Genomic DNA, 22,355 nt, shown 5'->3' with positions numbered 1-22,355 from the left:
GCGGGGTAAACGAGAGAAGTTGCCATGTTACCAGACAGTGGAAAATATTTTGTTGAATAATATACAGAACTAAGTCTGGTACCATGTCACCTCATATAGGAATGGATGCGGAAATGAGAGAGAGTATTTCTATGAAACTCTCATAATGATACTCTCCTAAAAGCCTCCCACGCTTCCTTTTTTCCAATAAAAACTAAGCAGCATTTGAGTACTGAAACCTTTATTCCCATTTTACTGGAACGTAAACAAAGAACATTAACAATGTACTAGTCAGAAAAAAAGTGTTTTATAACCGAAAACAAATATTTGCCAAGAGCTGTAAATTGCTTTAATCGCTTAAACTGGAGACTTCAGTGTGATTTTTAGCAGATTACCAAGCTCCTTAGTTATAGAACATTCAAGGCATAGAAAAGTGTTTTTCTTACAAAGCACAACTGAAATGTAGTTTAACTAATGGTTTACAATTCAGTCAACTACCAAAGCTGCAAACCATTTAGGGAGTCATCAATTACATAATTTGTACACTTTCAAAAAGCTTACAGCTGGGATGGGTTGTTTTCAAAGCATGGCTGCTTTAAAATGATCATATTCATTAGCCTGCCACCTAGGAAGCATTAAGCGTTTACTTGCAGAATGAACGAGCGCGTTGTCTTGTGTTACGAAGTATAGAATATAGTTCATTTTAGTTTCTTCATTCGCAGACAATCAGGCTCATTTCACGTGACTGCTTGCACTTAGAACTCAGTTATCACGGGGTAGGAACTCTCCAACATCGTCGTCATAGGCCAAGAGATGCCCGTGAACAGCCATGAAAGTGCCAGTCAGGGAAGGATGCAGTGCTTTGTTTTACAGTTGTCGGATAGAGGCACAGGATCATTTCACGTTGTTGAGGAGAAAGGAGAAACAGCCTCCTCCCACCTTGTTAAAAAAAGAGATTTTAAAAAATCTCTAATTTCCTCGAAGTACGGAATCTCAAAAGAGGTAGCTCTAAGGAGAATCCCTCTGGGTTTGAGTGCATTCCTCTTCCAGGGGGCCTATTCCATTCTTGGACTGCTTTCCTTAACAGAGAAATCTCTGAGCCAAAACTCGGCCTCCCCCAACTCCATCCTGTCGGCCCCACTTTTCTGCTCCGGAGACTTCCAGGCCAGTCCCCACTCCTCCTTCAGTCAGTCGGGCCCGCACCCGCGGCCGGCAGGGCCAGCCCTCTCCTCCCCCTGCGTGGCGCAGCACAGGCCCGGAGCGCGCGACCCCAGGCCCTGGGCGCCCCGCCGCATGCTCGCGGCTGGGAGCGCCTGTTCGCGTGGCCCTTCGAGTTATTCCGCTAAAGAGCCGCCGCGTCGCCCCACCTCGGCGCGAATCTGAAAGCGTTTTCGGGGGAGAAGATGTTGGGGGCACTGGTGAGTACACTGCACAAGTGACAAAATGTTTTCAGCTCCTGGAGGCGCAGGGTGCAGAGCCGCTCTGTGTCCGTGAGGCCGGGCGGCGACCTCGCTCAGTCGGCTCCTCGGTCCGAGTCCCGGGATACGAGGAAAGACCACAGGGGGCTTCTCGCGGAAAAGCGGGCCCCGGACCCCGCGTGCGTTGGCGGGGGCGGGCGGATGACGAGGCGCGGGGGCATGGGTGGGTCTGCGAGGCGGCGGGTCCGGGCGTCTCAGGCTCCGGGGCTCCCTCGCTGGCGGCGGCACAGGGATGGCGCGCCCAGGGGTGAGGGTGCGGCGGGTCACAAGCACTCGCAGCCCGCGGCGCAGCAGCCCGGCAGGCACACGCACACGTGCACGCGCGCCCCGCACCCGCCCCCCGTACGGCGCCCGGCTCGGGGCGGCGGCGGCGGCGGGGGCCTGGGGCGCGCGGGCCGGCGCCGGGCTGGGCCCCGGGGACCCCGCGGGCGGCGGGCAGGCGGGGAGGGCGCTCTGGGGCCCGCCCGCGCGGCTCCCATCCTCCGGGCCGGCCTCCGGCTCCGCGGGGCGAGGGGAGGCGCCCGCCGGCTCCGGGCGCGGCGGGCGGGACACGGGCGCGGGGCGCAGGCGGGCTCCTCCGGCGCGCGCGGGCGCTGAGCTTGGCGTGTACCTCAGGTCTGGATGCTGGTAGCCGGCTTCCTGCTGGCGCTGCCGCCGGGCTGGGCCGCGGGCGCCCCGAGGGCGGGCAGGCGCCCGGCGCGGCCGCGGGGCTGCGCGGACCGGCCGGAGGAGCTCCTGGAGCAGCTGTACGGGCGGCTGGCGGCCGGCGTGCTCAGCGCCTTCCACCACACGCTGCAGCTGGGGCCGCGCGAGCAGGCGCGCAACGCGAGCTGCCCGGCAGGGGGCAGGCCCGCCGACCGCCGCTTCCGGCCGCCCACCAACCTGCGTAGCGTGTCGCCCTGGGCCTACAGGTGAGCTGCGGGCGCGTCCCGGCGGGGCCCGGCAGGTGGGGAGGGCAGGGCGGGGCGGGGAGAGTGGGTGGGGCCGGGCCGAGGCGGGGCGGGCGGGACGGGGCGACGCGGAGGGGGCGTGGCACGCGGGGGAGGCGGAGCAGGTAGGGGTGGGGTGGTGCGGGGCGAGACCGGGTGGGGTGCGGTAGGGTGGGGTGGGGTGCTGGAGGCGCTGCGGTGAGGTGGGGCGGGGCAGTTGGAGCGCCGGGGGACAATTCCTAAACCGCGAAGTCCCACCCCCACCACCTCCCGTGAAGGAGTCCCGCTTCCCCTCTTTACCCTCCAGTATTTCCTATGCAATACGTGTCTCTCGAACACCTAATCTCTGCCAGGTTGGATGGGTCCACAAGGCACTAGCCAGGGACCCTTCCGTGATGTGGACACAGTGATGTGGACCGTCCTCCGCACAGGGGGCCCGGGGAGGTGCTGCTGGGGGGTGCGCGGTACTGTCCACATATTCCCTGAGTGCCCCTGTGGTCCAGAGGCTGCTGGAGCGGAGCCCTGGGAGGCGCCCTCTGAGCACCTCTAGTTTAACAGCTTAAGGGAGGAGTGGGGAGGATTGGGAAGGAAACCACAGCACCAGGCAGTGACATGAACGGTTCGGAGAGTGTTTTGGTCATGGAACACAGGTCACTTCAAAAGAAAGGGACAGCCTGCAAAAGGGGGAGGCTGGGGAAGTTGGGGGCGTGCAGGCAGGGTGCGGTGGTGTCCTCAGCAGGCACCTGTGACGTCTTCCCTCTAGCTGGAGCAGGAGGAGCTGCCCGAGGGGGCGAGGCTCACAGGGCCACAGAGGTCAAGAAAGGCTTGGTGGGAGAGCTGAGTCTTGATGGAGAAGAGCAAGTCGCCCACAAAGGCAGTGCTGAGGGAGGGGACCGCTGATGGCAAGCGGGGACAAAGCGCTCGGAAAATGGGGAGAGCCACAAGGCGGACGGGGGGTGTAGGCGAGGTGTTTGCCTGTGGGATGGGCATCGATGTGAGGCTGGAGACAGGCGCAGGAGCTGGATCCCGGCCTTGTCAGCAATGCGGAGCTTCACCGTCAGGCCTGGAATCCCAGCACTTTGGGAGACTGAGGCGGGAGGATTTAAGTCCAGGGGTTCGAGACCAGCCTGGGAAACATAGCGAGATCCCGTTTCTGCAAACACTTTTTTTTGTTGTTTGTTTTTTGAGGTGGAGTCTTGCTCTGTTGCCCAGGCTGGAGTGCAGTGGCGTGATCTCGGCTCAGTGCAAGCTCCGCCTCCCGGGTTCACGCCATTCTTTTGCCTTAGCCTCCTGAGTAGCTGGGACTACAGGTACCCGCCACCACACCTGGCTAATTTTTTGTATTTTTTAGTAGAGACGGGGTTTCACCGTGTTAGCCAGGATGGTCTCAATCTCCTGACCTCGTGATCTGCCCGCCTCAGCCTCCCAAAGTACTGGGATTATAGGCATGAGCCACCGTGCCCAGCATCTGCAAACAATTTTAAGGATTAGCCAAGTGTGGTGGCACGTGCCTGTGGTCCCAGCTACTCCAGAGGCTTAAGTGGGAGGATTGATTGAGCCCAGGAGGTTCAGGCTGCAGTGAGCTGTGGTGGCACCACTGCCTTCCAACCTGGGTGACAGCGAGACTCTGTCTCTAAAATAAAAATTAAAGAAAAAAAAAAAAGGCTTGACACTTGAGATCAAGGAAGCCATACAGCCACTCTGCTTTAGGAGGGTGTCCCACTGGGGCATGGACTGGACAATGCAGGCGCTCCAACGCTCCATCCAAAGGACCTAGGGCTTCACTCAGGCAGCCCGGTGGGAAGGGGAGACTAGGACCAGCGTGAAAGACGCTCTTTAAGAAGACAAGTGCTGTGGAGAGTCAGAGCAAATGTGATGATTTTGTCTAAAACGCATCTGGGCTTCCCCGGAGCCTCTCCCTGCCGGCTGGTGGGTAGGGAGATTTCCTTTTACTCGACAACACACAGGACCCCTAGGCTGTCCTGGGAAGCCCAATTTTAGGGCCTCCTGGCTACTCTACAGAGGACCAAGCTCACTGTGGCAGAGCCCCCTCAGAGCCCCTGCCCACGGGGAAGTTGGGTGGGACCCTCCCGCCCTTCTCACTCCTGTGCTTCAGCTGGAGCCTGCAGGGCACACACATGGTGCCGTTCATTTTGGTGTCTTGGTGCTCTTGCTTTTCCTCTCTCTTCCCTCCATTTCCAGGACCGGAAGGGACGGGCTATGGCATTCTTCTTTCTCCAACCTTGTGGTATGCCTCTGATATGCCAAATAGGATTGAAGCCACATGGGGAATCTCTCAGAACCAGAGTCTAACTTCTCTGGACAGAAGCCGCTGGCCCTGCATCTTTCTGTATCAGATTCGAACTCTCAGGCAAACCCATGGCTCCCCACAGGCTGGGCTGAGGGCCTAAGAGTAGCACACAGCCTCCCAAAGGCACGTCTCCCGTGTTTCTGGCTCGGGTTGTTGATGGTATTTGAGCAAAATGGGAAAATAGACTTAGGAACAAGTGTTGTGGGAGGAAATAATGAATTTAGTATCAAGCCTGTTGAGTTTTGTCTGCCTGAAAGGCGTACAGGTGACAATGACCGGTTGGAGCTCAGAAGACAGAGCAGGGCTGGAGGACATATTGAGAGTTAGCAGCCCTGGCATTCTGTGTGTGGGAATTTAAATTGAGTTGCCCTTGCTACAGATGACACCTATGTCGCCCCAGGCAGGATCTGGGAGCAGAGGGAGGTTATGGATGAGAATGACGCACGGGGTTCCGGGAGCACGGTCTGGGCCACCCAGATCTGCCCATGTGTGGAGCCTCAGTGCTGGGGGGTCCCAGGAGCGGGAGTGACAGTTAGAGCAGGTGGCTGAAGGTGTCGTGTGCATCATTTTTCATATTATTTAGCAGCAGTGATGAGATCACTCCCCATGGGCAAACAGAGGTGGGTGGCTTACATTTGCTGAAGGAAAGACAGTCTTCAGGGGATGGCTGCTGGGCTGGGACTCTAGACTGCTGACTGCCAAAGCTGCTCATGCATTTTCCTGCCAGGAGAGCCCTCTCTGCCCTTCTCCCTCCGATCACCTCTCACCATCTCCTGGGTTACTGGGAAGATTAGAAAAAGTGAGACCCAGCCAGGCCCAGTGGTTCACACCTGTAAATTCCCAGCTACTCAGGAGGCAGAGGTGGGAGGATCACTTGAGCCCAGGAGTCTGAGACCAGCCTGGGCAACATAGTATGAGACTCTTATTACTACAAAAAAATTGAAAACTATTAGGCAGGTGTGGTCATGTTTGCCTGTGGTCCCAGCTACTTGGGAAGTTTGAGCCAGGAAGGCTGAGGCTGTGGTAAACTGCGATTGGGCCACTGCACTGTGGCCTGGGCAACAGAGTGAGAACTTGTCTCAAAAAAAAAAAAAAGGAAAAAGTGAGCCCACGGAAGTGTGGAGCCTCTACTGAAAGGTTTTGTGGAAGGCCAGGCTTTGTTTTTTTAGACAGAATCTCGCTCTGCCACCCAGGCTGGAGGACAGTGACACAAACAGCTCAATGCAGCCTTAACCTCCTAGGCTCAAGGGATCCTCCTACCTCAGCCTCCCATGTAGCTGGGACCACAGGTGTGCACCACCACATGTGGCTAATTTTTGTTTTGTTTTGTTTTGTTTTTTAGAGATGGGGGTCTCGCTTTGTTGCCCAGGCTCGTCTTGAATACCTGGGCTCAAGTGACCCTCCTGCCTCAGCCTCTCATAGTGTGGGATTGCAGGTGTAAGCCATAGTGCAAGGCCAGGGCTTGTTCCTTGGTGGAGTGTCTGAGGGTGGGGCCTGGGTAGAAGAGTGCCCACCTGCAGGCTGGGCACTGGGTCAGGTGGTATTTCTTTCTTTTGAGACACGGTTTTGCTCTGTCACCCAGGCCAGAATGCAGTGGCATGGTCTTGGCAGACTGCAGCCTCCGCCTCCTGGGTTCAAGCGATTCTCCTGTCTCAGCTTCTGGAATAGCTGGGATTACAGAGGCATGCCACCACGCCCGGCTAATTTTTGTATTTTTAGTTCAGACGGGGTTTCGCCATGTTGGTCAGGCTGGTCTTGAACTCCTGGCCTCACGTGATTTGCCTGCCTTGGCCTCCTAAAGTGCTGGGATTACAGGCCTGAGCCACTACTCCCTAAAGCCACTACTCAGTCAGAGAGAATGCTGAGAAAGACAGGTGGGGAGATGGACTGAACATCAGGAGTACTGATGGGCACAGCAAGGATCACTTTAGGTGGGTAAGTTTTACAATAGGCATTTGGAAGGTGGCTTTCCATATGGATGGAATGGAGAGATGGGTCATTCAGTAAATGCTGTTGGGACAGCCTGGGTCTCACTCCTCTGTGAAAATAAATTCCAGATGAATCAAAGATTTAAATGTAAAAAATAAAACCACAAAAGCAGAGAAAAACACAAGCAATTATATTTATAATCTTGGAGTGGATGAGGCCCTATTTAGCTGCTCATAGTCCCCAAAAGTCACAGAAGACAAGATTGAGAAATGAAGTTACATAATTATACACCGTTTCTTCTTGGCAAAGTAAAGTAAGAAAAATACAAGGGCAAACTGGGAAAAAATGTTTGCAACCCAAGGCACAAAGAGCTCCCACAAATCAGTAAGAAAAGGACCAGCGACGTCATGGAAAGATGAGCAAAGATCGGGACTGTTCCCAGGGAAGGAAGGTCAAATGACTCAAACGCTCGATACAGAAAGCCACGCTAGCTTCAGGCATAAGCGAAGTGCATGTGGAGACTCTACTGAGCAGCCCTTTTTTTTTTTTCCTGGCACCCAGCAGGCTACATTGGCAAGGTTGTGAAGGAAAGGCATTCTCATCCAACTACAGGGGTATGAATCAGCACAACTTTTATGGAGGGCAATTTGGTATAAATATCAAGATTTTAAATTCACACACCCTTTGACTATTTCAGATACACTTGCCCATGTGCCGAATGATATGCGTACAAGGATACGTGTTCACTGCTGTAATAGCAAGAGATTGGAAGCCACCTAAACACCCCCAACAGGCACTGAGTTAGACACTGTACCCTGTGAGGAAGAACGAGGCGCGCTGAGTTAGACACTGTGCACTGTGAGGAAGAAGGAGGCAGCTCTAAGAGTCATAAGTGGATCAATCAATCACCAATACACAGCGGGGAAAGGCGTATATAGCATGCTGCCGTTTCTATCTTAAAAGGGAAAATACGACATAATATGTACATATGACAAATTCCGTTTTAAACGCCTACATATATACGCACACACCGGCATCCTTAGAACGGGGGTATTGTGGTGCCTCTTATGAGGGGCTCTGGAGGCTGGGGTTGGGGAGGAGACCTACTTTTTACTTTTGTATCTTTTACATTTTCTGCTATGTGCACATATTTCTTATTTCAAAGACATGTTAATTTTTAAGTTGAGAGCAGAAAGGGAAATTCTCCAACAATGAGGAAAAAGCAGATACTGAGAAAATGAAGCTTCAGCACAAACAACAGTCTGGGACATACCAAGAGCATTGGTTGAAGGGCACCGTTTGCTCTTAAAGGCTCTGGGGCTTCCTGAAGAGGCACTGCAGACGTCTGGGTGGATTTTCAGAGCTCCTGCAACTCCGCGGCTGGTTTGTGCTCCTGGTGAGGAGCCCGGGCCTGGAGAGATGAAGGCATTGGCCCCAGGTGACAGGAAATAGTAGAGTCAGGAGCTCATCCTGGACCTCTCTGGTTCCGTCTAGCCCACGTCCCACCCGGTGTGCTGTTAGAAAACAACGTTCAGCTTCCAGCATACAAAAATATTTTTTCATTTACTTTGTGGCATAATGTTTGTTTCTCTTTAGCTTTAAAAACAAAAATGCCAAAAATAAAGTCAATTGGATTGCTCAGTAAGTTTTTAAAAGTCAAATTGATATATTAAGAAATATGTTGTAAGAACACTGAGGTTTACTGAAGTTTAAGGTACACATCACTCATTTCTGATGAAACCCCAGAGATAAACACCTACCAGTAGAGTACTCTGAATATTTTTTAACGGCTTATGTTTTCCAAATTTTGGTAGTCGTCTAAAGATAACTTTTCTCTAGGTTATGAATAATGTGCAGTAATTTATTTTTAGGCCTTATTTGTTACTTTTTTAACTCCTTTCCTCTGACAATTTAAGAAACTACACCTAAATTTATTTTACAGTAAACAACTCTGTGGATAGCTGTAGTCAGGAGGTAAAGAAAAGGACAAGGAGTGTCCTTTGCTTTTTTTGTTTTCTGCTGCCATCACAGATACCACAGATGGGGTAATTTGTAAAGAGTACAAGTTGGCCAGGCACGGTGGCTCATGCCTGTAATCCCAGCACTTTGGGAGGCCAAGGTGGGTGGATCACTTGAGGTCAGGAGTTCAAGACTAGCCTGACCAGTGTGGAGAAACCCCATCTCTACTAAAAATACAAAATTAGCCTAGCATGGTGGCACACACCTGTAATCCCAGCTGCTCAGGAGGCTGAGGCAGGAGAATCACTTGAACCAGGGAGGCGGAGGTTGCAGTGAGCTGATATCATTCCATTGCACTCCAGCCTGGGAAACGAGCGAAACTGTCTCAAAAAAAGAAAAGAAAAAAAAAAAGTACAAGTGTATTTGACTCATGGCTCCGGAGGCTGGAAAGCCCAACAGCCCAAGGGTGTGGTGCTGGCATCTGGTGAGAGTCCTCCCACGCTAGAAGGTGGAAGCAAGTGACAGAGAGGGAAGGGCAGAACTCATCCTTTTACCAGGAACCTCTCCTCAGATGGCAGAGCCCTCCTGACGCAATCACCTCTTCAAGGCCCCACCTCCCACCCTGTTACCACGGCAGTTGGTTTTTTTTTTTTTTTTTTTTGAGACGGAGTCTCGCTGTGTCGCCCAGGCTGGAGTGCAGTGGCCGGATCTCAGCTCACTACAAGCTCTGCCTCCCGGGTTTTTACGCCATTCTCCTGCCTCAGCCTCCCGAGTAGCTGGGACTACAGGCGCCCGCCACCTCGCCCGGCTAGTTTTTTGTATTTTTTAGTAGAGATGGGGTTTCACCGTGTTAGCCAGGATGGTCTCGAACTCCTGACCTCGTGATCCGCCCGTCTCGGCCTCCCAAAGTGCTGGGATTACAGGCTTGAGCCACCGCGCCCGGCCGGCAGTTGGGTTTTTAACACATGAACTCTTGGGGGGACACAAACCATAGCAGAGAGTAAAGGAGAGTAGGGAGAACAGGGGACAGGAGATCAAGTGACTTTCAGATAGACACAGCAGGTCACCAGCGGCATTTGAAGAGGCCATGAGACCCTCCCCAGCAGCCCAGTGCAGGTACCCCGGCTGAAGGAAGCCGGTCTTTTCCTGTGGAGAACCCAAGTTACCAGAACTTTCAGCAGATGACATTTGGGAAGAGGGAAAATCAGAAGAAAATAAATTCCCTTCAGGGATTTCATTTGAAAAGCACCACCTTGGGATACAGATGTGTAATAGCCAGGGACTGGAAGTCACCTGAACGACCCCCGATAGGCAGCTAGTCAGATAAAATACTATACAGCTGTGAAGACTGGCGGCTCTCAGTGTACCTAAGGACGTCTCCTACTTCCTACGTGTGCCCAAGTTCAGCTTCCAGTTACCTGTGGGCAGTTCAGCAACAGCCCATTCACTGTGACCCTCATGCTCTGGTAAGTCCATCATCTGGTATTTAGCAATGCTGTATTTTAGCAATGTTGTCATCAAGAAAGGCTGGATTTATAAAAAGGATATTTTTACTTACCCCTCCTCTAACGCTTACGTTTAGCTAACCCAAACATCCTGTTTCCCGAGTGGGCTGTCCATTAATTACTCCATTTGACTGATACTGAAACCCAGGGTCACGTTCATTCATCAAATATTGTCTGGGGGCTGGTGGGCAGGCCCCCCGGAATACAGCCAGGAACCACAGACCCTGACACTCCTCCTGCAGTCACAAGGTACTGTTCGCATCACTTTCTCTCCATCAAATCTTTTTAAAAAAATTTATCAAAGGGGTTATAACGTTAGAGAAAGCTAGAGAGATTAGGAGTATAATGTTAGGGAAGACTATCTTCACTACAGCTATCCTTCTTTTTAAGATTCCAGGCCGGGAATCTTAAAAATGGCTCATGCCTGTAATCCCAGCACTTTGGGAGGCCGAGGCGGGTGGATCATCTGAGGTCAGGAGTTCAAGACCAGCCTGACCAACAAGGTGAAACCTCTTCTCTACTAAAAATAGAAAATTGGCCAGTCGTGGTGGCAGGTGCCTGTAATCCCAGCTACTCAGGAGGCTGAGGAAGGAGAATTGCTTGAACCCCGAAGGCGGGGGTTGCGGTGAGCTGAGATCGCGCCATTGCACTCCAGCCTGGGCGGCAGAGCAAAACCAGCTCTCAAAAACAAAAACTCCCATTTATCCTCTACCCCTTTAACAAATGCACGCCTGTCTTTAATGCACTTTCAAATGTGTGTGCCGACCCTAAAAAAAAAACAAAAACAAAAACAAAAAAACCCACCCCGCAGGCTTAGACCCCCGTGGTAGGCGCGTCCCCACGGTCCTGGGCACCGGCCCGCGAAGGTGTCTGCAGCGGCGTCTGTGGCCGACAGGGGGCAGCACCGCGCCGGCGTCCCCGCCCCGCGCACCGGCTCCCGGGCCCGCCCACCGCGTGGTCTCCGGAATTCGGGGATGGGAGGTGCTTTTCTTTCTTACCTTTCTTTTCTCTTTCTCTCCTTCCTTCCTAACTTCCTTCCTCCCTCCTTCCCTCCCTCTTTTTTATAACGTTTTTCCTTGGGTCCCTGCTTCCAAACTGGGGGTTATTTTCTAAGGTCTTGAAGCAAACCAAGCCTCGCCTTCACGGATATCTGCACACACTGCATGAGCGCAGGTGCAGCGTCCTTTCGCCGCCGTCCTCTAATGATAACGCTTTGTTGAGAAAACGGGGGCGTGAGAAATGGACAGGAAGAGTGAAGGAGAGGGGGCTCTGCTGCCTGGCTGGGAAAGTCTCAGTCACATCCTGTGAGACGGCCGGCGGGGCATTGTTCATCCTCATTCATTCTTGGAGAAAAAGAGACATTCGTTGCTTAAAGCAACTTATTTAAGAAATATTGGTATTTTCCCCCTAAAATGTTTGTGTGCATAAATGACCTTGAATTGGCCAAGGCACAGCACAGACCCCGCTACTCCCCCCTTGCCCCAGCTTCTTAAAATACAGCAGGCTCTACTGCACCTATCACGGTTTCACAGGGTAAAAATAAAAGCATTGTCAGGAGCATTGTCATGGGATTAAAGTCTCTCGTTCTGAAAATAGGTATGTTCGTTTTGCTTTGATATTTTCCCCTTACTGCCTGGGTATTACTATAGCATTCTTAGAGTAACCAGGGATGATGATAATATTTCATTCCATCAGCGCCTCTGGCAATGCTCCTCACCTGAATAAAATGCGTGTGCCCTAATGCCAACAGAATGATTTGGGCAAACTCAGGAAGTTCCGCACATGCCATGAAGTGAAGTTCTTTATGCTGTCTGTCTTCCAGAAGTGACACATGAAAAACTGGCAGTGAGCGCACTGCTCACTAAATTAATAAGAGGCCAAAGAGAAAAGAATCTGCCAGAAACTCTTCCAGAATTAGAGTCCAGACTCATGTTGTGATAGCGATTATTCCTCATAACCAGTGTTGTGGCCACAACTGACTCACTGGCGGTCGGGTGGGCTCCCACCTTGGTGCACACAGGCGCCTGCCCCAAGGACAGACACTTCAAAGATGGCTCTGAAGCCAGATTCTGCAGCTTCCCCCGGGCGGATAGCTGAGCCAGCCCGTGGGCATGAGTCGTGTTTTCCCTTTGAAGAGATGTTTCCCAGCTGCAATGAATGTGTGGCATTTGCCATGACAAAAGAATAAAACCCTTCAAGAAATGTGGGTTCTCATTCTCATTTCTTTTTCTCCCTTTCCCTCTGTAAAACTTTTTTTTTCTGAATTATCTTCCAAATTATTTTCCAAAGCATTAGTCTTTCTCTCCTCCTCCGCTACCTCCCAGATGAACAACTTTCCCCAGAATAAATGGATTTCCTGGTTGTAGCTTCACCATTTACCAAGCACCTGGCTGGTTGCTAAATAGCCACAAACCACAGCACCGCGTCTGTTATTACTATGAGGCTTAGGCAGCTTGGCTTTGTGGGGCAGTGCAGGCGGCTGGGCTAACTCAGGAGAGCTGGAAGACTTTGGAGAAGTCCGCTACTCTGTTGGTGCCTCAGTTTCCTCATGAGTGACAGGAGAGGGTGGGCAGGCTAAGCCTTCTTGCTCCTAATAGCCCAGAGCCGGTCAGTTGGCAGAGGAGCAGGGTTCATTCTGGAGCCCTGACATTGATGTTAAGTTCAGGATCGAACCAAAGTCAACCTCAGTCCCCAGATAGGGCAGGACTGACCGCTAGTTCTCCTTGGCCTGGGGAAGCCAGTGGGGATGAGTGCCCTGGGCAGACCTCATTGCTATCCCAGGCTGATTTTTCCATGTCCTCTTTCATGAGAAATGCACGACTGATGTTTTCTTGTAGGGGCCAGAAAAGCATTTTTCAGAGCTTCTTGGCAGCACATATCGAAGATCCTTGGCTCCCTGGGGCCTTAGCGCATGGAAGGAGGGTGGAGCTGATGGGTCTGCTGGCCACAGCTTGGCAACAGGGAAGCTGTTTGTGGTCTCCAGTTACTCCCTGGCTGGCCAACAGAGCCCTACTATACCCAGCCCTGGCCCCACAGCCGGCCTGGCTGCACACAGTGCTTCCAACGTGGCGGTCCTGCCCCTTCCTTCCCCTGTGGTCTCAAAACCGTTCCCCCTCCCAGCTGCTGGGCCTGTTCCAAAGGGAAAATGAGAGATTGGAAGGCTAACACAAACCTATCTTCGTGAGTCATTACTTCTCTTAAACACAGAGACCAATTGGCCTATACCAGGGCTGTCTATTAGAGTTATCTGGGGAGCTTTTAAAAAATACCAACTGGGGCTCCACTCTAGAGCAACTGATTCAGAATCTCTGGGGGCCGGGGGGGACACTGATTACTATTTTTTATAAGCTCATTTGTGTGCCTCCAGGGAAGCCAGCCATCCCATTGGCAACACCGATTGCTTACTGGGTTAATAATGACCTTATGTACTCGTTGGAGGAAATGTAGAAAAAGTCCTGGGCCGGTATGGTCTTGAAATTCACACCCACTTGGGAAAATGCCATCATCCAATTGTTTGCCATCAGCTGCAAATCGATAGATCCGAGGTTAGCCAATGGCCAGCTCGCCTCTAGGGATAGCGCTTACGTAGTTGACTGTGCAGCCAGAAATGGGTTTCTGCTGATTCATTTGAACCAGTGACTCCCCAGCTTAAATGAGTGAAACAGATCACTTGGACAGCTTGTTAGTGTGGAGAGCTTCCGACTCCTTGGGTGTAGTGTTAAGTCTGAGAATTTGCATTAAATTTTTTTTAAACTTAAAAGTTTTGGAGATATAGATATATCTATACATCTTTTTTTGTTTTTATTTTTTTGAGACAGAGTTATACTCTGTCACCCAGACTGGAGTGCAGTGGCGTGATCATGGATCACTGCGGCCTCGACCTCCCAGGCTCAAGCAATCCTCCCACCTCAGCCTAAGGAGCTAGGACTACAGGCGTGCACGACCATGCCTGGCTCATTTGTATTCTTTTAAATATTTTTTGTAGAGATGGAGTCTCACCGTTGCCCAGGCTGGTCTTGAACTCCTGAGCTCAAGAGGCCTCCCAAAGTGCTGCGATTACAGGCATGAGCCACCGCACCTTGCCAGAACCTACATTTTTAACAAGAGTCCAATATAGGCTTCATGCAGGTGGTCTGAAAACCACGTTTTAGAAATCTTGTTTGTGCCGCCACCTTATCTCTTGCAAAGGTTAGTGTTTTTCAGAGGACTCTCAGCTCTTGGAGAGGGATGCTACATGCCCCTCAGTGTCCCCAAAGGACAGCGCATGTCTTGGTATTACCATGGTTGTATAACGTCTTGAGATCTTCTGGTGTGAGTCTGCCCCCTCATTCTTTTTCAAAATTGTCTTGAGTATTCTTGGCCCTTTTCATCTCTCTCTATGAATTTTAGGATCAGCTTGCCAAGTTCTCAGAGCAATCTTTCTGGGATTTGGTTAGAATTGCACTGACTTTATAGATTAATTGGAATTTTCCAAGACCTTAGAGACTCAATGTATTGCCAGTGTCTTTTCTAAGCATAAAACATTGGTGAAAATGTCACATTATCAGTCCCACCGTCAGGAAATTGGGGGAAGTGCTCATCAAATCCATCTCCTTCACTTTGCAAAGAATCAGGCAAGGTGGAGGTCTCTGCCCAAGGTTACTGGTAGTGACTAAGTTGGGCTACAGTTTTAGGTCCCAGACTCTTCATGACTCCATCCTCCCTTTTTAAGAGAGTCTGCTGGGTTGAACTCACTGACCTTCAGATGTGGCGAGCCATGCTACCGAGGCAGGCTGTCTCCACGGACACATTTAGGTGCTTGTGGGTTCCAGCCAGGATTGGAGAAGGCATTGCCCCCACTTTGTTCCTGGGCTGGGGTCTTTTGACTGCTGTGAGATAAACAGTCATCCTGAGCCCCTGCTGCTCTGAAACCATTTCATGTTCTGCAAGGTGGGAGGGTGAGCCACATCAAGGCACGTGTGCCAACCAGTGCCCCAGCGATCCTCCTTGGGCATCGGTTAGAGGACACGTCAGGTGGCCCGATCCTCCCTCGGAATGTGTTCATTGTTTTCTGAGCTCCGGAGCCGCTTCAAATTGTTTCCTACCACGTCTGGTCCCAGGGGCAGAGCTCTTTTTCTGTCTCTGCTGTCACTTACATTCCTCTCCCAGCTCAGTTTCCATCACCTCTAATCATCCCTGGAGGACTTGTCCTTTGTTCCTGGATTAGGCCAGGCCACCTGTCACTCTCTCAAGCCAAGCTTCCCACGTGGCCAGGGACACTTCAGAGATCCCATCAGAGGGAAAAACCTGATGTGTTTCAAGCGTGCCCCGGTGCCAAGCTTCCGCAGAGCAGCACGCAGAAAATGTGAAGACAAAAGAATGACTGCCCACAGGAGGCGCGGCACAGGGCAGAACTCTGCTCGGTTGCTTATCCATGTTTGGTAAGAGAAAAGGCTCCCGTTGCAGTTTCTTGCTGTTTCTTTTTGGTGGCAGCTTTCCTTAACCAAAAAGCACACCTAGCTGTTGGTGTCCCCAGACCCCAGGCAGGAGGCTGGGGTGAGGGACTTCAACTCTCTGTCTGTGCCAGCGAGGGCCCCAGGCTTCTCTCATGACCTCTTTCCCAGGCCCCCGCTGGGTCCTTCCAAAGGTGCAGGCCTTGTCTCTCTGCTTTTCTGGGACTGCAGGCCTCATGCCCCCACACCCTGGGCAGCAGGGCATGGTAGATGCATGGCACCCCCCTTAGTGGCACCTTCCCATTGTGAGAGAACAGCCTGAAACCCGCCCCTGTTTATACCTCTGATCTCCCACGGCCCAGGCAGCCATCGGGGGAGGTGTCTTGTCAGAGGCCTTAGTCCAGAGGCATCCCAGCAGTGGCGGCAATTTCAGTCCCAAGTCCACTGGAGGGCTGCGCTGTATATTTTTAGGCGGATGAAACTCTGACCCTCACCGCATCCAAGCGACTGTCAGTTATCACCTACAAAACTACCGGGGGTGACGCCTGAGTGACAGTTGTTCATGAAGAACCCAAACGATGGTGAAATATGAGCAGTTACCTACATACCGAGGGCACGGAAAGACCATTCCCAGGTGACGAGAACTCAGAGGGCCAGGCAATGCCCTCAGATCAAACTCACCCCACCGGTGAAGAGACTGAGTCCACAGAGAAATGCCCTGACCCGCCCGCCTTTGGTTTTCCTGCGGCACATCCTCTGTGCTGTTCTGACAGCCTTTCCAAACCCACATCTCACGTGTGTGCAGCTGCCCAGTGCCCTTCATGAGTTTCCAGGAGCAAGATCACATCCAGACTAACTGCTGTGGTCTTCGGGCCCCTGTGCACCTCCGAAATAGCTCACCACGGCTCCAGCCTGTTGCATGCCACGTGCGTGTGAGTACACACACACCTGTCCATGCTTACACACACGCCCATGCTCACGCACACCTGCCCATACTTACACACCCGCCCACGCTCACACCCCCCCACACACCTGCCCACACTCACACCTGCCCACTCTCAGATGCCCATGCTCACACACCTGCCCACTCACACACCCACACACATATGCCCACGCTAACACCCACACACACCTGCCAATGCTCACACACACGCCCACGCTCACACATCTGCCCCCCACACCTGCCCACACTCACACAACTGCCCATGCGCACACCTGCCCATGCTCGCACACCTCCCCACACTCACCCACACCTGCCCACGATCACACACCTGTCCACACTAACACATGCCTGCCCACGCTCACAGATGCCCACGCTCACACACTTACACATGCCCATGCTCACACCTGCCCATGCTCACACACACCTGCCCACACTTAACACCTGCCCACACTCACAGATGCCCACACCCACACACACCTACCCACACACCCACACACACCTTCCTACACCCACACACCTGCCCCCACACACCCACACACACCTGCCCACACTGACACACCCACACACACACCAGCCCATGCTCATACACATGCCCGTGCTCACACACCTGCCCACACACCTGCCCATGCTCACAGCTTCCCACACTCACACCTGCCCACACCCACCTACCCACGCTCACACACACCTGCCCACACACCCACACACCCACACACCTGTCACATTCACACACATGCTCATACTCGTGTTCACAAATTTCTGTGATTGTCCCATACATGATTTTCTCTATTTTCTAATACTTCATTTTGAAATCATTTCAAACTAATACAACTGTTGTGAAATTAGGACGAGTTCCCATATACTGTTTACCTGGGTTCCCCAAATGTCAGCATCATCACTCAGCAAAATGCTCAAGATCAGGAAATGAACAGACATGACACTGTTATCTGCCCCGCAGGCCTTCTTTAGGGGGTCCACAAATGCCCCTTTCTGCCCTGGGATCCAACCTCTAGTGGCCACTGGTTTTGTGGAATGTCCCTGAGTCTGGGTTGCATGTGTTTGATAACTGATTGTGCTGGTGGTGATACTGGGAGTGGAAGCGGCTGGCTTCATGTCGCTGTGCCAGGATGGCAGGTGTGGGCCCAGCCAGGACACCCCCAGCTTGTGTTCCTCTACTCGGGGCTCTCAAGTGTAGGTTCCCTCCCTCTTGTTTTTCTCCCGGAACAACACGGGACATATCAAGTTTCCTACATTCTGTCCTTTGTTGGTCACGTCCTCATAGTGTCATTTCTCTCTATTTCTGGTAGTTTGGCTCCATCAGGTTCAAGTTCAGGTTTGACCCAGCCCCCTCAAGCCTCTCCCCTTCATGGACCGAGGATGCACCCAGTCTTCACCATCAGCCTTCTCCCTGGGAAGCTGGTGTACTCTGCTCTCCTCTGCCTCTATTTGTTCTCCCTCCATGTGCCCCCCGAGATTATCTTATTTAACCACCATCTATCAATGGACAACTTAAAACTCTGCCTTTAGCCAAGAGCTCCCTCTGGGGCTCCAGACCATCTTCCACCCCATAGTCTGAGGGATCTTTCTAAAATTCCATCTGAGGGGCACTCTTTCTCCTTGTACTTCCTAGTGGTGATTGTCCCTTGACCCTGTGCTTTGACCTCTGCCTGCCATGCCCTTCTCCCTTCTTCACCTGGATAAATCCCCCAGGAGCCACCGGTGGCCATGGGCGGAGTGAGCGCACTCTGTGTTCACCTACATGTTTATCTCCAGAGAGTGAGTCCTTGGGTACACGTTTCATCTCTAGCCCCATTGCCTGAAAGAACACTCAGATACTTGTTAGATAAATGCTGAAAGTGATTGGAGATATTACAAATCCTAACTATTTAGGATTTCCTTTTCCTTCTAACATTAAGTCAGGGTCTTATACCGACCTCAGGGTGTAAGAACAGGAAGCTTGGCCGGATGTGGTGGCTCATGCCTATAATCCCAGCACTTTGGGAGGCCGAAGTGGGCGGATCAACTGAGGTCGGGAGTTCAAGACCAGCCTGACCAGCTTGGAGAAACCCCATCTGTACTAAAAATACAAAATTAGCCGGGCATGGTGGCACATGCCTATAATCTCAGCTACTTGGGAGGCCGAGGCAGGAGAATCGCTTGAACCTGGGAGGCGGAGGTTGTGGTGAGCCGAGATCGCGCCATTGCACTCCAGCCTGGGCAACAAAAGCGGAACTCCATCTCAAAAAACAAAACAAAAAAAGAATAGGAAGCTGGTAGGGCCCAGGGTCAGCTTCGCCTGCTTCCTGGCTCCGGAGCTCCTCCTCTAGAAGGCGCTGTGACAGGCACATCAGGGCACCAAGAGAAATCACAACTCAGTCCTTACCCTTCCTGAGCAGGGCAGACTAGGATTGTGTGGTGTTCACAGGTTATGAACACATGGAGAAGGAAGGAGTTGAATTTGAGGACATCTGAAAACTCTTAAGATAATGAATTGGACCTTAACATATAGGAAGACTTCATGGAGTTGACAGTGGCTTGGAGAAGGCGGCATCTTGACTGTGGGGCCTGTAAGGGGCCTTCCACTTTGAGGTGCCTGGAATGTGGGATGCCAGAGGGAGAGGATGGCTTCATCCATCCTGGTGTGGGTCACGCTGTTGTGCCTTAGAGGCCTCCAGCTACAGAACTGAAGAAACAGCAGCCATGAGGAGCTGAAAAAGAATTTCTTCCAGCCTGGGGAACAAAGTGAGGCTCCCTCTCTACAAAAACTAGAAAAAAAAAATTAGCTGGACATGGTGGTGTGCGCCTGTAGTCGCAGCTACTTGGGAGGCTGAGGTGGGAGGATCACTTGAGCCGGGGAGGTCAAGGCTGCAGTGAGCCATGATTATGCCACTGCACTCCAGCCTGGGTGACAGGTCTCACTCTGACCCAGGCTGGAGTGCAGTGGTATGAGACCTGTGAAAAACATTCTGCAACTATTTGGGTGTATGTTGGAGGGAAGCATGAATAAATGAAGTCAGATTGTGTTTTGTGTTTTTGCTTCAGAGACAACTTGTGCATTTTGCAGGCGGTCCCCACTGCCCTCTCCAATGCCTTCACCTGGGCTCCCACCTCTGGGGCTCCACTGCCAGCAAGGCCACCTGGCCAAGCTCCTGATCCTTGTGCTGCCCCATCCTCTGGTCACCCTGACTGGAAGCCTTGGACTCATTGCTGACTTTCTGTCCGACCTCATCCCCCACATTCAAACAGTGGCCTAGTGCTTGGAAATGTCCCTCTGGGGTTCCACAAGCACAAGAGGTGGCTGGGTGCAGTCCTGTGTCACCAACTTCCTCTGATGGCAGCCTGGCGGGCGGCCTTGTGCTCTTCCTACACCAGTCCACTCCCCTTTCCCCCGCCGCAGACTCCCTCCTTAGGTCCTGGCACGAAGGTGGCACTGGATCCACTTCCAGTGACGACAACACACCACTCCCAGACTCGTCACCTCCCAGGCGTGCTCTAGTCCCTCAGACACAAACGGAAGAAGAGAATCCTATGCCTTCCTGAGCCCCCGACCTTCATAGACCACTGAGAGCTGGCACTCGGCACCAAATCTCCCTGATGGAGAAAGCGCTTGTCCTTCACTCCCGTGAGAGCCCTGCAGGCCTCTGGCTCCCGGCCAGTCAGCACTGTCCTCCCCCAGCCCCTCTTTTTCTAGGCCTGCCCCAAGCCTGTCCTTGAAACCCGCCCTACCTGCCCCCAGCCTAGGCCCCAGGTGGACGCGCCCCTCGGGGTCTGCAGAGCCGGCGGGAGGCAGCGGCTCCGGGGCCCTGGGCAGACAGGGCGCCTCATTCTGTTCTGGTGGCACCTGTGGGCCCGTGCAGGCCGCCTGGGTTTTATTTTTCTGCGCACATTAGTCCAGTCTCTGGAAGCAGTTTTCCGGCCTGCCTCAGGGCCGGTTAGATGCGCCGTCATTTCAAATGAAAGGAAGCGCTGGGCAGATCCGTTGTCGGCCGGCCTCGCACGCACGCGCCCGCAGGCCGAGGGCAGCACCGTCCCGAGGCCCTCCCCGGTGCCTCCAACCAGGGATCTCCGTGCGCGGCGCGGGGCTGCCCCCAGGCGTGACCTCACCCGTGCTCTCTCCCTGCAGAATCTCCTACGACCCGGCGAGGTACCCCAGGTACCTGCCCGAAGCCTACTGCCTGTGCCGGGGCTGCCTGACCGGGCTGTTCGGCGAGGAGGACGTGCGCTTCCGCAGCGCCCCGGTCTACATGCCCACCGTGGTGCTGCGCCGCACCCCCGCCTGCGCCGGCGGCCGGTCCGTCTACACCGAGGCCTACGTCACCATCCCCGTGGGCTGCACCTGCGTCCCCGAGCCGGAGAAGGACGCAGACAGCATCAACTCCAGCATCGACAAACCGGGCGCCAAGCTCCTGCTGGGCCCCAACGACGCGCCCGCTGGTCCCTGAGGCCGGTCCTGCCCCGGGAGGTCTCCCGGCCCGCGTCCCGAGGCGCCCAGGCTGGAGCGGTCTGGAGGGCTCGGTCGGCGACCTCTGAAGAGCGCGCACCGAGCAACCAAGCGCGAGCATCGGCGCCGCCTTTGCACGGAGACTCGTCTGACACGGGCATCCCTGGTTGCTCTTAGCCACAGGCAAGCAGGGTGGCTGGAAGCTTATGGGAGACGACCCGGCACGTGTGCGGCCCGCACGGAGGGTTTGGAGAAGTGCACGGAGGAGCCTCCCAGGCCGGCTGCGGCGGGTACAGGGCGTGCCTCACCGCTGGGTGCTTGCCAAAGAGATAGGGACGCATATGCTTTTTAAAGCCATCTAAAATAATAATAAGTAGAGCGACTATATACTTACTTTTAAAATCAACTGTTTTGAATAGAGGCAGAGCTATTTTATATTAGCAAATTAGAGCTACTCTGTTAACATTTCTTACTTAACATATAAACTTTTTTTTTTACTTCTTCTGGTCGGATTTTTTTTTTTTTTTAATTGGAATCCTTGGATAAATTTTTTAGCTGGCACACTCTGGCCTGGGTCTCTGAATCCAGCCTGTCACCGACGGCTGACTGATGAAATGGACATGTCTGATCTGACGCACTCTTCCTTCCACTGAAGGTCTTCACCGGCCTCCAGGTGGACAAAGGGATGCACAGGCGGCTCGCATGCCCCAGGGCCAGCTAAGAGTTCCAGAGATCTCAGAGTTGGTTTTATGAGTCATGAGTACAGAAACAGTCTCAAACTTGTACAATTTTCTTTTCCCTTTTGAAAGCCCCTGGGGCCAATTTGTGGTTAAGAGGTGGTGAGATAAGAAGTGGAATGTGACATCTTTGCCAGTTGTCAGGAAGAATCCAAGCAGGTATTGGCTTAGTTGTAAGAGCTTTAGGATCAGGCCGAATATGAGGACAAGGTGGGCCACGTTAGAATCTGCAGGGATCACTCTGGAGGCTTCTGTTTCTACATTCTGCCACGAGAGCTAGGTCCTTGCTCTTTTCTTTAGATTGAAAGTCTGTCTCTGAACACAATTATTTGTAAAAGGTATAAGTTCTTTTTAAGTCATTAAAAGAGTCTTGCTAAAGGATACACTGGCTGTGTGTATTTCTCTCAATTCTGCTTGATGGGCCAGACTAATTGTTAGAGGAAATCATGTGTTACCTAAGGTCTTCGCTTTATCTTGAGGTTTAAATTCATAGAGATTTGATTTGGTCTTAGAAAGATCCACCAGTCAGGTAAGGCCAATGTCTTGGATCTTTGTGACACCCCCAAAACCAGGAAGTGTCCTTTATTCACATGCGTTTCACTCCCAAACTTCAGCTACCACAGAAAGACTAACTGGCAGCCTTAGTCTGATCCAGATGGATGGGTCGCTCAGAGACTTCCAGCTCCCACTAGAATTGACAGAAATTGTGCATGAA

General features: G+C 52.7%; 4 protein-coding genes across 17 annotated transcripts in view; 3 read left to right on the top strand and 1 right to left on the bottom strand.

Annotated features, from left to right (window-relative positions):
• The window catches only part of SAP18 (Sin3A associated protein 18), a 556,924-nt gene that overhangs the window by 168,191 nt on the left and 366,378 nt on the right, over window positions 1–22,355 (top strand). The window contains exon 1 of one of the 8 annotated variants that reach the window (XM_050766784.1): window positions 1,899–1,902. The exons of 3 other annotated variants lie outside the window; for them this stretch is intronic. The gene's annotated coding sequence lies outside the window, so the exon portion shown is untranslated. Of the gene's footprint in view, window positions 1–1,898; window positions 1,903–1,968; window positions 1,973–2,559; window positions 2,564–3,339; window positions 3,344–13,409; window positions 13,415–22,355 lie in introns of those variants that run through there. 4 more of the 8 variants (XM_050766790.1, XM_050766792.1, XM_050766776.1 and 1 more) reach the window with 4 other exon arrangements.
• EEF1AKMT1 (EEF1A lysine methyltransferase 1) overlaps window positions 1–22,355 on the bottom strand; it is a 351,602-nt gene that overhangs the window by 12,380 nt on the left and 316,867 nt on the right. For 3 of the 6 annotated variants that reach the window (XM_050766758.1, XM_050766762.1, XM_050766756.1), the window contains one exon: window positions 6,801–8,140. The exons of 1 other annotated variant lie outside the window; for it this stretch is intronic. In XM_050766758.1, the coding sequence (XP_050622715.1) occupies window positions 7,932–8,140 (209 nt within the window). In that variant the 3' untranslated portion in view covers window positions 6,801–7,931. Of the gene's footprint in view, window positions 1–6,800; window positions 8,141–21,703; window positions 22,329–22,355 lie in introns of those variants that run through there. 2 more of the 6 variants (XM_050766757.1, XM_050766763.1) reach the window with 2 other exon arrangements.
• Window positions 14–22,023, top strand: IL17D (interleukin 17D). Of its 2 annotated transcripts, none has more exons than XM_050766767.1 (2): window positions 14–1,397; window positions 20,586–22,023. In XM_050766767.1, exons 1-2 carry the CDS (start codon window positions 1,383–1,385, stop codon window positions 21,078–21,080), a joined length of 510 nt encoding a protein of 169 aa, XP_050622724.1. In that variant the 5' UTR covers window positions 14–1,382; the 3' UTR covers window positions 21,081–22,023. The 2 variants fall into 2 exon arrangements, with proteins under 2 accessions (XP_050622724.1, XP_050622723.1); XM_050766766.1 differs by having other exon boundaries at window positions 14–2,368.
• MRPL57 (mitochondrial ribosomal protein L57) overlaps window positions 13,408–22,355 on the top strand; it is a 407,990-nt gene continuing 399,042 nt past the window's right edge. The window contains exon 1 of the mRNA XM_050766796.1: window positions 13,408–13,412. The gene's annotated coding sequence lies outside the window, so the exon portion shown is untranslated. The remainder of the gene's footprint in view (window positions 13,413–22,355) is intronic.

This window comes from Macaca thibetana, chromosome 17, assembly GCF_024542745.1.
Source record: "Macaca thibetana thibetana isolate TM-01 chromosome 17, ASM2454274v1, whole genome shotgun sequence".
NCBI classification, from domain to species: Eukaryota; Metazoa; Chordata; class Mammalia; order Primates; family Cercopithecidae; genus Macaca; species Macaca thibetana.
Note: the sequence above shows the minus strand (reverse complement) of the source record. Positions and strands in the feature narration are given on the sequence as shown.